The sequence below is a fragment of the Schistocerca piceifrons genome, chromosome 1 (assembly GCF_021461385.2).
Source record: "Schistocerca piceifrons isolate TAMUIC-IGC-003096 chromosome 1, iqSchPice1.1, whole genome shotgun sequence".
Classification (NCBI taxonomy): domain Eukaryota; kingdom Metazoa; phylum Arthropoda; class Insecta; order Orthoptera; family Acrididae; genus Schistocerca; species Schistocerca piceifrons.
In genome coordinates, this window is record NC_060138.1 from 578,710,495 (window position 1) to 578,727,137 (window position 16,643).

General features: G+C 38.3%; 1 protein-coding gene across 1 annotated transcript in view; it reads right to left on the minus strand.

Annotated features, from left to right (window-relative positions):
* Nucleotides 1–3,764: 3,764 nt before the first annotated feature.
* Nucleotides 3,765–16,643, minus strand: part of LOC124802405 (charged multivesicular body protein 7) — a 216,973-nt gene continuing 204,094 nt past the window's right edge. Inside the window, exon 7 of the mRNA XM_047263165.1 lies at nucleotides 3,765–4,099. Within this exon, the coding sequence (XP_047119121.1) occupies nucleotides 4,029–4,099 (71 nt within the window). The 3' untranslated portion in view covers nucleotides 3,765–4,028. The remainder of the gene's footprint in view (nucleotides 4,100–16,643) is intronic.

A 16,643-nucleotide genomic window follows, 5' to 3' on the forward strand; every position in this document is an offset into this window, starting at 1 on the left:
TCTCGGTCGGGCACACAGTTTTAATCTGCCAGGAAGTTTCATATCAGCGCACACTCCGCTGCAGAGTGAAAATCTCAAACTGAAATTTCAGTTTTCTTTCTGCCTGTCTGTTTTTACTCGGAGAGTGCAGATCTGAATTTTGCGTGGCTTCAGGTGGTTTTAGTTACAGTAATAAGTATTTTTGAAGCAAGTGATAAGAATTATATCTGGTTTCATTTCTAGGAAATCTTGCAGAGAACTCTTCCATCAAATCCTTGTTATTTTGACAACAACTTCACAATATAAATGGTGTTTCAAAGTTTTTGCATCAGATGGCTACAGGTGTTTCATTGCCCCATGAGGAACAACTTTTGTTACAGATAATGTGTTATTGTCTGGTAATACTAGGCATATTTTTACTGTCAGTTATGCTCCTGAGAAGCAGCAAGAGACTGGCACATTAGAGTATACATATGCACTATGTATTGCGTATAATCCAGTCATCTGCCTGTGGTGGAACCCTGCCCCTACTGCAAAAGGTAGTATCACAACTACTGCAGCTGAAGGCATGTGCACTTCATTACTTAGTATCCCACAATGCAGCTACATCATCATTACTGCTGTAAGTTTAAACAGTTGCATACTGATGTTGACTGCACATCTTCTACCAGACTAGTCATGAACTTATTATTTCTCGGTACCTAAGCATTTGCCATATGCTGGAGCTAGAAGCACTGGACACTTAGTGTGCATGTGTCTCAGGAATGCTTCCCCAACTGGTTACAGACATATAGTGCGCTGTTCCAGAGGCTTTGCAAGTATGAGATTTTCCACCCACAGCAGGAGTGCATGAACACAGGATGTGTTCATGCACTGTAATTTCAAGAGGAAGTTCTGGACAGAGTTAAGGTGAATTTGTCTACATTGGATCAGCTGACTCTGAGTCCTGTTGGGATACATCCACTTTTACCAGTACCATTCACCATCCGCTGCACTTTCAGAGAGGTATGCTGCAGTGGCTGTCCAAGCAGCTCATTGTCCTGGCACACCAAAATTGTGACTCCTGAGACAGAGCTAACACACGCTAGCTGCAGAGCTGTAGCTGACACCAGAGGCTCCAAAATCGCCACTGGTGCGAGTCTATAACACTGGGTGCATGTGCCAATTTAACTCTAGTGCCTATTACACTGGAAACCACCAATGGACTTTATCTATGCCTAAGTCAGCTTCCTAGACTCATTCTTCATCATGCTGTTAACTATTTCGTACTGTGTCACCACCCAATATTTGGATATGCTGTGCTGTTGGAGTTCATTTTTGATTACACTATGGACCTGCAGCACTGCACTGGTCAAGAACCATGCTATGATATTGGTACTGTCTTTGGCTGCCACTTTCCTGATTGTATCCTGTGCTATCTTGTCTTTGGTTCCATAAACAGGTTAACTGTCCAGTGCGTGTGTGTGTCACGTGGCCCAACATTCATATGCGATTTTCATGCTAGTTTATGCAGTAATACATTGCTGAGCCATTGCTTGCAACACATGTATCGTTGACACACAAAGCGTGTTTTACAAGGGACAGCTATGAAAATACCGACAACAGCCATGTGTGGGCAGAAGAAAATCAACATGCAGTTGTGACCACACATCATTAATATCATTTTTCACTAAATGCATGGACAGGAATCATCGGCGAACATATTACTGGACCTATTAAGTTTCCAGCTCGTCCAGACAGCCGAATGCCTGACAGCCTTCTGACGAATGACCTACTCAAGCTGCCAGAAGGTGTTCAGCTGAATGTATGAGTGAAAATGTGGTTTCAAATTAATGGTGCGTCAGCATTTTAACCATTGTGTACGCCAGCACCTCACTCACACTTCTGTGTGAATCTGATTGGGAGAGGCACCCATATGCCATAGCCAACAGTCTCACAACCTACCAGTCGACTTCTTCTTGTGAAATCACATCAATAGTAATGTATGCTTATGCGTGTACAACACTGTGACATTCTCATTGAATGAATACAGGCAGCTTGTAATGCCTCTTAAACTGCTCTTTGGCCAGTACCTTCAACAAAGTTAACAAGGCAATTAATCGGCACTACAAAGTCTGTAAACAGATGGAAGGTTAACACTTAGAGCACCTGCTTTAGGTTCAAGTGACTTGTTTTTTTTTTTTAATGTAACATGACCCAAATAGACCACATTTATGGTTCAAGACTGGATTGTACATTTTGTAAACCAATCGGACACTGCCGTTCTCTTAGTTTATTCAGTTTCACATCTATTTATTTCTTTAAACATTCTGCAGCAAAAAGCTTGGAGTACATAAGCTGAAACAGATTTCAAATATTTTTTCTTTCTTTTTTCCTTTTATCATGATTATTTTCTCTTGGAGCATTGCTTGGTTCAGACATGCTTTTTAATACCTAGTCGTAATGAAAAGATGTGTAGTTGCTCGGAAAGGAAGTAGACTGTTGTGATGAAATTGTACTGTCTTACATTGTTAAAATTCATAATGCACTGAACTAGCAGGGTCTACTAAACAGGTGTGTTGTATCTTCATAATACCTACCCCAGTAAATTGATAGGGTAATTTTCATCAACAGAAAAAGTGAAGAATGAGTGTCTAAGTAGGGAAAAGATATTTTAGAAGCAAATCAGAAGCTTTAGATTTTCTTGGTCTACCTCCTTTCATGCAGAGCAGACAGCTGAAACACCCTGATGCATTAGTATCATTAAACAGCCTGTTTGGGGAGGGGGGGGGGGGGGGGGGGGGGCACGGACGGATATATATACTAGAACCAAAAAGCGACCTCTACAAAATCTTCAATGGCTTAATAGTGGTACAAAAATGAGGAAAACACATGTTTACACATATTTCACAATCTGTTAGATATCTTGTAGGTACTTTAATACTGCTTCATTTCCTCTCTGAGAACTTTCAAGGATGTTTCCTGTAGGGTTTACATTTTTAGCAGTTGTTTCCCTGCATTGTTCCTGATAATTGTGTGAAAGAAGTTCTGGAGGATCTACTAGCCACTGTGTTGTACTATACAGAATTTTGTTTTTATTAGATTCATGTGGATTCTTGACATAAATAAAAAGCAGCAACTGTCCACTATTACATATTCTACTTATGATGGTTGGTCACATTTGTATGCTGTCATTTACATAGTGCTAACCATATTATGATGGCAGTTTCCGAATGATGAAAATTTCTTTGGTTGTGGTGCTCTGTAGCAATGATTGAAACTGGAAAATGTATTTTTTTGTAACAGATCTAACACAAGTTGGAATAATATAGCCAACTTTGCAAGAGGACAAATGTTTTATTTTATGCTACGTACATAAAAAAATCCTGTACTGATATTTTCTGATTTGGCAAATTGTATAAATAATAGCACTGGGTTCTTTCAGTAAGAGTCCACATGCATTTTTAACAGCCTCACAAAGGATCAAGATTTTTGTTTCCCCTCACCCATACATCAGGTAGGTCCCTCTCACCCAGGGATCTGAATACCTACTCTCGCTTCCGCAACTTCCAAAACCTATTCCTCCTTCCTCACTGCTGAAGCAACTAACCATTCTGAAAGCTAGGAATACTTTTCTTTTAATTTTATTGAGTCTTCTCAGAAATATATATTGATTTTTTTAGATTAATGTCTAAGAAACATAAATAACATACTGTACCAGATTGGTTTGGTAATAATAATTGATAATGTAGTCTCTGATGGAAACTAAGACATGGGATAAATAGTTAAGAAGTAGTATGGAAATGAAACAGAAAAAATATGAATGCTTTATTAGCTTAACATAAAATCATTTGCCATCATTATAAATAAACAAAATTCACAAAAAAGTTATTTACACGAAATATAAACCAACGCATCATCACAATTAGGAACTCCTGTATCAAGTGTTAAAAAATAGTTACAAGCAGACAAAGAAACCCAAATCATACATTGATTTATATAAAACAGTTTTGTTTTTGAAAAATATAGATTGTTCTTCTAAATAAAACAAAAAGGCACCAACATCATTCTTAATGAGCTGGTTCACTTAACCTTTGGTGAGGCTTATGTGGTGTACTTGAAATGCTGGATGAAAGGCCACCTGTGAAACATAAATAAAGATTTATTACATGGAAAACTGGAGGTTAAAAACTATTTTTCTAACTTTAATCTGTCTTACATAAAAAAGAAAGCTTCAGTAATGCACTTTTATGATTCAGTGCTGAATAAAAACTTTTCAGTTACTCTTTCCCTCGAGTTAAAGCACAATGAGGTTCAAAGTGTGGGTTCAACTTCAGTAGCTGTTAACAGTTTTTGGTCATTTATGTGTTTATTGTGAAAATATCTTTAATTTTCTACTCACCATATAACGGAGGTGCTGAATCGAGTTGCAGTTAGGCACAACAAAAAGATAAAAAGTGTGGTTTCAGTTGCCTGAGACTGCAGTTGTGTGTGTGTATTTGACAAAGGCCTTAATGGCTGAAAGCTTTAACTCTGAGTAGTTAGTTGTACCAGTCTATCCTGGATTTTCTATTGTTTGTTTTATCTTTATTTTGCTAAATTTCTTCGCACCAATTTAAAACAGCTTTTAATGATATTTGAAATTTTCAGGTCAAACTTGCACATGCTGTGAATATTTACAGCTACATTGTTGTGCATCTTTATTTCCATGTCATTTGAAGCAATATGAAGTAACATTATTCTAACATTAATGATGGGCAGTCAGAAATAGGATGTCACAGACATACAATACAACAGACTATTGCAAAGATTCCCTGTGATTATCAATTCAGAGGTCATTTGTTTCTGTCAGTTTCTTACAAACAAACATTTTGTGAATTGCTTTTAGTACTTACTTTGTTTGTTTTCGAGCTATCTGCAAAAAAAAAAAAAAAAAAAAAAAAAAAAAAAAAAAAAAAAAAAAAAAAAAAAAACTAACTAACTAATTAAAATCAATATTTCAGTAAGAATGCCATAAGGTGCTTTTAGGAGGCATATGTAAATTTTCACTTCTTTCGAAAGATATGGTTTCCTCTTTTTCATGTGTGTAAAATTTCCTAGATTTTCATTTATAACATTTACAATATGTTCCAAGGTGTACGTAATGTCAGGTATTGCTGGTTTATTAAAACAGTTCAGATGAAATACAAAACACCCATATGCTCTCTGCAATAGTTGTGAAACCTTATGTAAATATTTTAGTAACTGTACTCTCTCAGCTAAAAATTCAAGTACCTTCAAACTACATTTTAAATTGCTTTGGGGAGAAAAAAGGGCTATGAATATTATAGTAACAGAAACAGGAATGACTGAAAACTAATGTCAGAATATGCCAGAACATAAGCAGCATCTCGTGATGATTCCACACAGCTCTAAATGCATTTCCATTAATAAATGGCTGACATGCGTATGGTATACAGGTCTGTGGATGGAAAAGAACGAGCTACAATGCGAGAGTATCAACAGTGCTTTCCAAACTAATTTTCCGTGCAAGTATGCGTGATACAGGCCGGAATCGAACAGTGCAAACTTCTGTAATGTAGGTTGACATTCTGTGAGATGTTGAAGGCACTCCACATACTAGTACACAATATACTGCACACATCCTTGGTGTCAGACATAATCAACAGCTACATCCTTTCGTCTTCAGCACACGGTAGCACTAGCACTGGAGATTTTCCTCTATGCGTGCAGTTTGCACAATGTTTTTTACAACAGACTGTCCTGCACCTCTCATTACTGGCCGAGGTTTTATACACTGACAAATCACATGTTTGGGCTCATGTGAATCCACGAGGTACTTGACCTCGTGCTCATCAACAGCGATTAGGTGTTAATGTGTGGGACGGCATTCTCAGCGATAGGTTGACTGGACCATGTGTTCTTCCATTTGGAAGTGGTCGTAGGTATTGCATCTTTGTGGAACATGCGTTGCCAGAACTGCTGGAGGATGTACCTCTGAATGTTAGACAAAGGATGTACTTCCAGTGCAATTGGGTGCCAGCCATTTCAGCAATGCTGTGAGGACTCGTCCAAGAGTCACCTTTGCGAATCAATAGATCGGTCGAGGTGGTCATATGGCCCGACCACTCAGGTTACCCGACCTCACGTGTCTGGATTTCTTCCTCTGGGGACCCATGAAGCTGCTGTGTATGAAACTGTTGTGTAAAGAAAAGAAGACCTCATCATTAGAACTGTTTTTGCTGTTGGTAACACAGTGGATATGCAAGGAATCTTTGCACAGACATGACAGTCAATGGTGTGAAGATGTACAGCGGACATACAGGCCAATGGCTGCATATTCAAGCAGTTCCTGTTAATTCTACTGTCGTAATTAGCATGCTAAACTATCTTCTGTGTAAAGCGTCTCTAGCACCATAAATTTCCACCAAGGACGAAATATACCATTTTTTTTAAATAACTTTATTAACATTCTACATATTTACTCCTCATGTCTACATACTTTTTCCTCAACAGTCACCCTGGAGATGAACTCAATTATCACAATGAGAGACCAATTTTCTGATACTATCTGTCACTGTAGAGTGTTTGACTTTGTTGACAGAGCCACAACCTCACTTCTACTTGCACTCCTTCATCACTATCAAAGTGAAGTCCTCAAAGGCATTCTTTATGTTTTCAAAATGGATGAAAATCAGATGGGACCAAGTCGGGAATGTAAAGAAGATAATCGATACCAGCGAACACAAGGCATTGAATTGTTGCAGATGCGGCAGTGCTTCTGTGTGGTCTGGCATTGTCGCGTCATGTGGACAGACTCTTTGAATTCGCGCTTTCAGTTTTCTGAGGGTTCTGCAGGCCGAAGCTCCACACGTTGAACATCTCAGAAGACTGTGAGCACGACTGCCTGCTGGTGGCACGGTCTTGAACTTTTTTTTGCATCGGTGATCCTTTGTGGTAGAACTTCATTGATAATGTCTTGTTTTCTGGATCAAAATGATGAAACCCGCTTTCATCACATGTCACAATGTTGTTAAGGAACCCATCACACTCACTCAAAACGCAAAACAAATTGTTGACAGATGTCCAATCATCTCTGTTTCAGGTCAGGAGTGAGCATTTGAGGAACCACTGTGCACACTGTTTTTTGTATCATGGTTCAGCAATGATGACCTGTACATGCTCTCATGATGTGCCACACATATATGAGAGCTTTGTCTGTGTTAAGCGATGATTTTCTCTGAAGGGTAGCAATATAATTCCAATGAGCATTGTCAGTTGCCATATGCAGTTGTTCACTCTGAGCTTTGTCACATACAATGAGGTTAGCACCACCATTTCCTTCATTATGAGCACTAAAAAGCCAGTGTTCCACATTACTGATGTCAATACAATCACCACCACAAACGGCTTTCATTCTTCTATTGATTTCAATTGGAGGCATATTTACTGCAGTTACAAAGTCGATTATAGGTTTCTCAAGCACTTTCATATCTAATACCTCAACCAATACTGAGAACAGAATAAAAAATTTGGAGTCACTACTTTTCAGCATGTCACTGTACATCAGACAACATCTATGCAATAAATATGCAAATCAAATGAAAAGGATTATGGTCAAAAGATATTATTTTCAGTTTTGCCTTACTATAAACCATTTTTGTAATAATGTTATTGGCCATCAAAGCCAGTCAGCAAGTGAAAACATTGGTCGAGTGGAAATATTTCATAGATTCTGCTTTAAATTTATTTTCATCTTCTAACTTTCTGATGTAGAGCGTCAGGCTGTTGTTAAGTTTAATACCAACATAGCACGCATGCCTTTGTGTGTTTGTTATTTTTGTTTGCTGACTATGGAGTGCTGTGCATCTTGGGTATTGTAACTATAGACGTCAGCATTTGTCTGAAAATCTGCAAGGTGAGCCATGATACATATGTCATTTGCAGACTAATAATTATAGCTATCACAGATCATACATTTTTGCATTGGACAGCACCTCCAAGTACATGTGGCAAGAGCAAGCCTTCAATGCTTATTTTCCCCTGGGCAGCAGGTCAAGTGATGATGTATGGACACAAATTGGTTAGTCTAGACTGACAGGTATAGTGTGAGAGCTGCAGTTACAGCTATGCAGAAAAATCAGGTAAAAATGTGCTCCTGTATCTGTTATACAGAATTGTCTCTGTGAAGGATGGTGTGTTATTCGGATAGCCCTGTTCCGTAACTAAAAACAATGATTTAGCTGACAAGTGGTAGAACCCCAAAATATTACTCAGTATGTTTCAAAAGACAAAGCAGTCAAATTATGCCATCCTGCCTAATAGTAAAATAGGCTAAATTGAGTTTCTGCACATGCTTTATTACATGGCCATTAAAACCTTTGTCTCAATCAACATGAATCCCTAACGATTTTGTAAATGTCTATGGCTTTGTAGACCACCACCAAACCTAGATTTACATTTTGATTTAGTTTCTCAAATTACATTTAATATCTTTTACTTAATTTAATGTCAACCTGTTTGCACTGAATCAAGAGTGGACATATGTACGCAGCAATTGCTTTGGCACACTTATTATTACACCAGTATCATCTGCAAATAGCATGACAATGGCTGCACTATCTGAGATATGAATGCCATTTATATAAACAAGGAATAATGTGGGACCTAGAACACTGTTTGTATTACTCCTACTTCAACTTTTTTTGCCTCTGATACTAAACTGGTTTTTTGGTTGAGTCAGTTGACTTCAGTTCCACAATCTGTGTTCTGTTTTGTAGGTATGATTCAAACCACTTTTTTCATGTCACATGAATACTTAATGCTTCCAATTTTTCTGAAATGATGTTATGATTGACAGTATCAAGTGCCTTGGAGAGATCAAAATTTACTACTACTCCGCTATTGCTTTTTTCTAGATTTTTTTATTACGTGTTCAATGTAGCACATTTTACTGCTGTTTCTGTGTTTCTACCTGCCTGGAAGCCACGCTGATCTGGTTAGTAACTTACAGCCATTTACCTATTTAGTGATTTGATGCTTTATTAATTTTTCTAAAATTTTGGCGAATATTGGAAGCAGTGATATTGGCCGATGGTTTTCACTTGCCATTTTTTAGAATAATAGCTTCACTTTCGAGATTTTCAGCCTTTCTGGAAACACTCTTTCACTAAATGATAAGTTGGCTATGTATGCCAAGGAACTTGCAACCCGTAGAGCTGTCTTGATTATGACAGACACCGACACCTCATCTACTTACAATGGAACAGCATTACTTTACATTCACACTGTGCTGCTGACACCTGAACTGATTGATTAATTCATATGTAATGATTGTACAGAGAGAAATGTGAATAAACCACTGTGAAAGTATAGTTGGATTAGGAACTGCACATTTATTTCATTGTTGCATAATTAAGAATATAAAACACATCAATATGTAAAGTCAGAAGTCTTCCTTAGAATGTGAGGAATAATTACTATGAAAAACATAAAATTCCACTGAGTAACTGAGGAAGCCACTAGGCCAGAGGAGAGCCAAGCTTTTGCCCTTGTCATTCTATTTTGTACACACTTTTTCTATGAAAGAAAATGCACAACAGGCACACCTGATGGACAGTGTCGAGACTAGGTTGACACGGACGTCTTACCATTTTCTGTCTTCATGAACACCTTTTATGTACGACAAAATAAACTATGGACATAATTAACTGTAGAGAGAAGCCTGCCAGTAGTGTTATTACAGTGAGGTCATGTTTTGGTTCACTCTGCAAGGCTTTAAATATTTGTGCTAACATTGGTACAAACTATGGAGAGTCAATAATTAGCATTCCTCCTTTAAAAAGTCATCTCATGCAAATCACAGCCATGGAAGCAAGACTTTTCCCACCTAAAATATGGTGCTGCAAGAATTGTGCCACCTTACTTCAAGGATGTTTCTAAAACATTATGGAGACTCATCCACCTAATTAACAGGAGATGTGAAGAACTTGCAGAAGTATTTTTGCACCACATTCTCATCTTTACTGCTTCTGATAAGACAGCTAATGACATTTTACTTCATTAGTCCTATACAGGAGAGCCAGACTGTGTTAGAATAGACAGAGTTGAAAAATGCTGTGGTTCATTATACTGAAAGTTAATTTACACCAGTTTACTATTTCATTTCAAGTACCTATCATCCTGTTACTTAAATGCTATCTTAAAATTACTGTTTTTTTATGTGGAAAAGTAACAACAATGAATGCCTTGCATGTGGTTTATTAAAGTAAGAAAGTGGTCACACAAATTTGATTCATTTAAATTCATTTACTTGAAATCTCAAGATTAAAGTAACTTAAGTCTGATGATAATTGCTAACTTCAGTTTTGTTGTGCAAAGTTTGTGAAGTAATGCTTAAGAAAAACAACAGTTAAAAGACATGTCATTACAGATCTTGGTAGTTTTTTTCTGGTGCAAAAAGCAATGATTAGATTACAGGAATTATAAATTCATTAACTGTTATCTATTATAAATTCATTAACTGTTATCTATTATAAATTCATTAACTGTTCTAGGTCAAACAAAGAGACTTACTCTCAAAATCCGTTCCTTAAAGACACGGCGAACCAGTATTAGTGAGTAGAATAATCTATTTTCACAAGAGGAAAACTCACAAGGTGTCTGTCACTGTGTTTTAGTGGGAAATATTAATTATCACATTGATAATTAAGCCAATAGTCAACTGAAGTGTATACTTTGTTTCTAAACACAATGACCCACTAGTTTCCCAACTAAATGCTCCAGAAGAAATGTGATAGCCTAATTAATATTTAAACAGGCACAAACACGGTTAGCATTAGTAAGAATGTTCAGTTTAGTTTAAAATAGTGTTCAAATGGTTAATAGTATTGTTTTAGTGATGAGTTTGAAGTTATATGTTACGAAAGACAGCCAAAGTTATAGCAACATCACACAGCTTAACAGGTGTGACCTCACAATTGTAATAAAAGACAGTAAGAGAACACTATAATTATTTGTAAAGTAAAATTTTGGACAGGACACTGAAACATTCTGGAACCAAAAAAATTATAAGGACACAGAAATTACGCTGCAGATCTGTGAGTACCATCGTCTACAATCAGTTTGGATACTGTAACAACCAAGGTGTATCATCTACCACTATTTCATCTTTTCTTCAACGTCATTAGTTCAGTAGACTACGTGAAGAACTTTTTGTTTAGGAAGGCTTTTGTGTGTTATATTTTCATGATGTGCAATAATTGTAGGGCCAACAACCAAGAGGTGGAGGAGATGGTAAATTTGATACAAGATAATGAGAAGAAAGTTTAAGATAATGTTAGTGATATACAATCAGAATTTGAAGTAGTAGGTGAAGATTCAGACCATATCTTTTCATCGATTCAAGGTTTCAGTCATGAGGAAATACACACATCAAAAAAAGTTTTGCATCACCCCGGTTCCCAATACTCCTGAAGGTAGATAATGACTGTGGATATTGTATCACAGACACAGTCTCTTTGACTGCTCAGAGATGTCACTAAACCCACCCAAAGATGTAAACAACCATGAATGAGCAATGCCTATTAAATGGAGGGGGTCCGGCAGCCGATCAGTTCCAGTCATTCTACCAGGAAGGAGGTACACAGCTCATGTTGTCTGTAGTTCAACCATCCCTAGACTGTCAATACCACAGATCAATCGCGTCCGCATTTTTATTTTGTGTCAGGAAGGGCTCTCAATGAGGGAAGTGTCCAGGTGTCTCGGAGTGAACCAATGCGATGTTGTTCGGACATAGAGGAGATACAGAGAGACAGGAGCTGTCGATGACATTCCTCGCTCAAGGGCTACATTATGGCTTGCTCGGAGGAACCCTGACATGAATGCCACCATGTAGAATAATGCTTTTCGTGCAGCCACAGAACATCGTGTTACAACTCAAACTGTGCACAATAAGCTGCATGGTGCACAACTTCACTCCCGACATCCATGGTGAGGTCCATCTTTGCAACCTCGACACCATGCAGCACGGTACAGATGGGCCCAACAACATGCCGAATGGACTGCTCAGGATTGGCAGCACGTTCTCTTCACCGATGATTGTCGCATCTCTCTTCAGTCAGTCAGTCTACGGAGACATGTTTGAAGGCAACCCGGCCAGGCTGAATGACTTAGACACACTGTCCAGCGAGTGCAGCAAGGTGGAGGTTCCCTGCTGTTTTGGGGTGGCATTATGTAGGGTCGACATACGCTGCTGGTGGTCATGGAAGGTGCCATAATGGCTGTATGATACGTGAATGCCATCCTCCGACCAACAGCGCAACCATACTGGCAGCATATTGGCGAGGCATTCGTCTTCATAGATGACAATTTGCGCCCCGATCGTGTGCATCTTGTGAATGACTTCCTTCAGGATAACAACCTCATTCAATTAGAGTGGCCAGCATGTTCTCCAGACATGAACCCTATCAAACATGTCTGGGATAGTTTGAAAAGGGCTGTTTATGGACGACGTGACCCACCAACGAATCTGAGGGATCTATGCCGAATCGCCGCTGGTGAGTGGCATAATCTGCACAAACAGTGCCTTGATGAACTTGTGGATAGTATGCCACGACGAATACAGGCATACACCAATGCAAGAGGACATGCTACTGGGAATTAGAGGTACCTGTGTTTACAGCAATCTGGATCACCATCTCTGAAGGTCTCGTTGTATGGTGGTATAACATGCAATGTGTGGTTTTCATGAGCAATAAAAAGGGTGGAAATGATGTTTATGTTGTTCTCTATTCCAATTTTCTGTACAGGTTCTGGTACTCTTGGAAATATGAACCATGGACCTTGGCATTGGAGGGTAGGCTTACATTCCTCAGCGAATCAGATAACCGTACCGTAGGTGCAATAACAATGGGGAGGTATCTGTTGAGATGCCACACAAATGTGTGGTTCCTGAAGAGGGGCAGCAGCCTTTTCAGTAGTTGCAGGGGCAACAGTCTGGATGATTGACTCATCTGGCCTTGTAACACTAACCAAAACGGCCATGCTATGCTGGCTGAAAGCAAGGGGAAACTGCAGCTGTAATTTTTCTCGAGGGCATGCAGCTTTACTGTATGGTTAAATGATGATGGCGTCCTCTTTGGTAAAATATTCTGGAGGTAAAATAGTCCCCCATTTGGATCTCCGGGTGGAGACTACTCAGGAGGACATTGTTATCAGGATAAAGAAAACTGGCGTTCTACGGAACGGAGCACGGAACATCAGATCCCTTAATTGGGCAGGTACGCTACAAAATTTAAAAAGGGAAATGGATAGGTTAAAGTTAGATATAGTGGGAATTAGTGAAGTTAGGTGAGAGGAGGAACAAGACTTCTGGTCAGGTGAATACAGGGTTATAAATACAAAATCAAATAGGGGTAATGCTGGAGTAGGTTTCATAATGAATAAAACAATAGGAGGGTGGGTAAGCCACAACAAACAACATAGTGAATGCATTACTGTGGTCAAGATAGACATGAAGCCCATGCCTACCACAGTAGTATAAGTTTAGGTGTATGATAGATACTGCCTACAGGAAAATTAAAGAGACCTTTGGAGAAAAGAGAACCACTTGTGTGAATATCAAGACCTCAGGTGGAAACCCAGTTCTAAGCAAGGGAAAGCAGAAAGGTGGAAGGAGTATATAGAGAGTCTATACAAGGGTGATGTACTTCAGTACAGTATTATGGAAATGGAAGAGAATGTAGATGAAGATGAAATGGGAGATAGGATACTGCGTGAAGATTTTGACAGAGCACTGAAAGATCTAAGCTGAAACAAGGCCCCGGGAGTAGACAACATTCCATTAGAACTACTGACAAAACTCTACCATCTGGTGAGCATGATGTATGAGACAGGCGAAATACCCTCAGACTTCAAGAAGAATATAATAATTCCAATCCCAAAGAAAGCAGGTGTTGACAGAACTGAAAATTTGACAGATGTGAAAATTACTGAACTATCAGTAATAAGTCACAGCTGCAAAATACTGAAGCAAATTCTTTACAGACGAATGGAAAAACTGGTAGAAGTTGACCTCAGGGAAGATCATTTTGAATTCCGTGAAAATGTTGGAACACGTGAGGCAATACTAACCCTACGACTTTTCTTAGAAAATAGATTAAGGAAAGGCAAACCTACGTTTCTAGCATTTGTAGATTTAGAGAAAGCTTTTGACAATGTTGACTGGAATACCCACTTTCAAATTCTGAAGGTGGCAGTGGTAAAATACGGGGAGCAAAAGGCTATTTATGTTCTGTACAGAAACCAGATGGCATGAAAGGGAAGTAGGGGTTGGGAAGGGAGTGATACAGGGTTGTAGCCTATCCCTGGTGTTATTCAATCTGTATATTGAGCAAGCAGTAAAGGAAACAAAAGAAAAATTTGGAGTAGGAATTAAAATCCATTGAGAAGAAATAAAAACTCTGAGGTCTGCTGATGACATTGTAATTCTGTCAGAGACAGCAACGGACCTGGAAGAGCAGCTGAACATAATGGACGGTGTCTTGAAAGGAGGATATAAGATGAACATCAACAAAAGCAAAATGAGGATAATGGAATGCAGTCAAATTAAATCGGGTGATGCTGAGGAAATTAGATTAGGAAATGAGATGCTTAAAGTAGTAAATGATTTTTGATATTTGGGGAGCAAAATGACTGATGATGGTCGAAGTAGAGAGGCTATAAAATGTAGACTGGCAATGGCAAGGAAAGCATTTCTGAAGAAGAGAAATTTGTTAACATCGAGTATAGATTTAAGTGTTAGGAAGTCGTTTCTGAAAGTATTTGTATGGAGTGTAGCTATGTATGGAAGTGAAACATGGATGATAAATAGTTTGGACAAGAAGAAAATAGAAGCTTTCAAAATGTGTGGTGCTGCAGAAAAATGCTGAAGATCAGATGGGTAGGTCATGTAACTAATGAGGAGGTATTGAATAGAATTGGGGAGAAAAGAAATCTGTGATACAACTTGACTAGAAGAAGGGATCGGTTGGTAGAACATGTTCTGAGGCATCAAGGGATCACCAATTTAGTACTGGAGGGCAGCGTGGAGGGTAAAAATCATAGAGGGAGACCAAGAGATGAATACTATAAGCAGATTCAGAAGGATGTAGGTTGCAGTAAGTACTGGGAGATGAAGAAGCTTGCACAGGATAGAGTAGCATGGAGAGCTGCATCAAACCAGTCTCTGGACTGAAGACAACAACAACAACAGTTGGCGATAGTAGCAACCTTTTTAATAAGCTTGTGAAACTAACTGGGGAGATACTGGATAAACAAAGTCAGAAGACAGACAGCCAGATTGGGAAAAAATTGAAAAACAGTGAGAAATTATGCAAAAAATTAAATAGTTTCAATACAAAGGAGAGGCAGTGTCAAGCACTAAATTGTATCAGAAAAGGTCTAGATGATGACAAAGTTCAGGTAGAGAAAACTGTAGAGATAACTGAGGGGTTAGAAGGGGCTTTAAATAATTTTAAAATGTATGTAAACACAGAGTGTAGTAAGTTTGGAGCTCATATTAGTTCTGCAGAAACTAAAACTGAGAAGGTACAAAACAAACTGATGAATGAGACAGAGAGCAATGACAAGAACCTAAAATTCTTACATTCTATGATAAAAAATAAGAGTGACAGTATAAATCCGAAATTGATTGAATCAAACAGAATATTTAATGATGCATTAATAATATTTCAAGTGTTACGGCAAAGTTAGATGAAATATAACCAGGAATTTTTGTAGTAACAACAGTAGTACTTGGACTGGTATAAACATGAAGAACTTTCCTGGAGAAAACAAACTCCACCCCAGGACTTTTTTTTACCAATGTAGGGATAATGTTACGAACAGTGAATGTCAGACAACTTTAAAATTAATTTTTTAAAGAAATTTTTAAATAGGGAAGCACTGCCGTGGGCTAATCACAATATACATACAGATATGACTTTCACAAAATTCGAAAAAGTGTTTTTTTTTTTTTAAGCAAGTTTTGGTCTGAAATCAAACAAGCTATTATTAACTCACAATTCTTTAATGGCTTATGTTTCCAAGAAGGTAGCATCTGCAGGGAAGATTTTGTGAACAACAACTAAAACACCTGTATACTTAGATAAACTGTTAGATGAGGCAATACAAATAGATGCATCTTTGGCATTTGCCACATGCTGTGCAGTGGGGGTTAGTATAAGGGCCAGATGACTCTAGTGAACAATTTTTAAAATATGTTCATAAAAGTAGACATGGAGTGGGAAAGAAATAAGAGACAGAGGGATAGGCAAAGGGAACATGGATAGTATCAGAATGGGAGAGGGTGGGGGATGGCCCAATGATCATCAACAAGACAGAGACAAAAGGAGAGAGATCAAGAACAATTATATATAACAGTAATAGGATGGATAACTATTGGCATGAAGAAAGGGATTGGGAAAACTAAACCGCACCGCCTGTCGGTTTGGGGTGAGAGAAAATAGATATCAGAATCAGGCTAATAATTTTAGGAGAGAAGGGGAAATTTTCAGAGGGTGTTATACAGTAGAGATTACGGTAGTTCACACCAGGTAAATAGGATAGAGTGCTGCAGGAATTTTGGGGAGATATATCAAAGGAAATGAAAGAGGTAGAAAATAGGAAGAAGAGGGCTGAAGTTG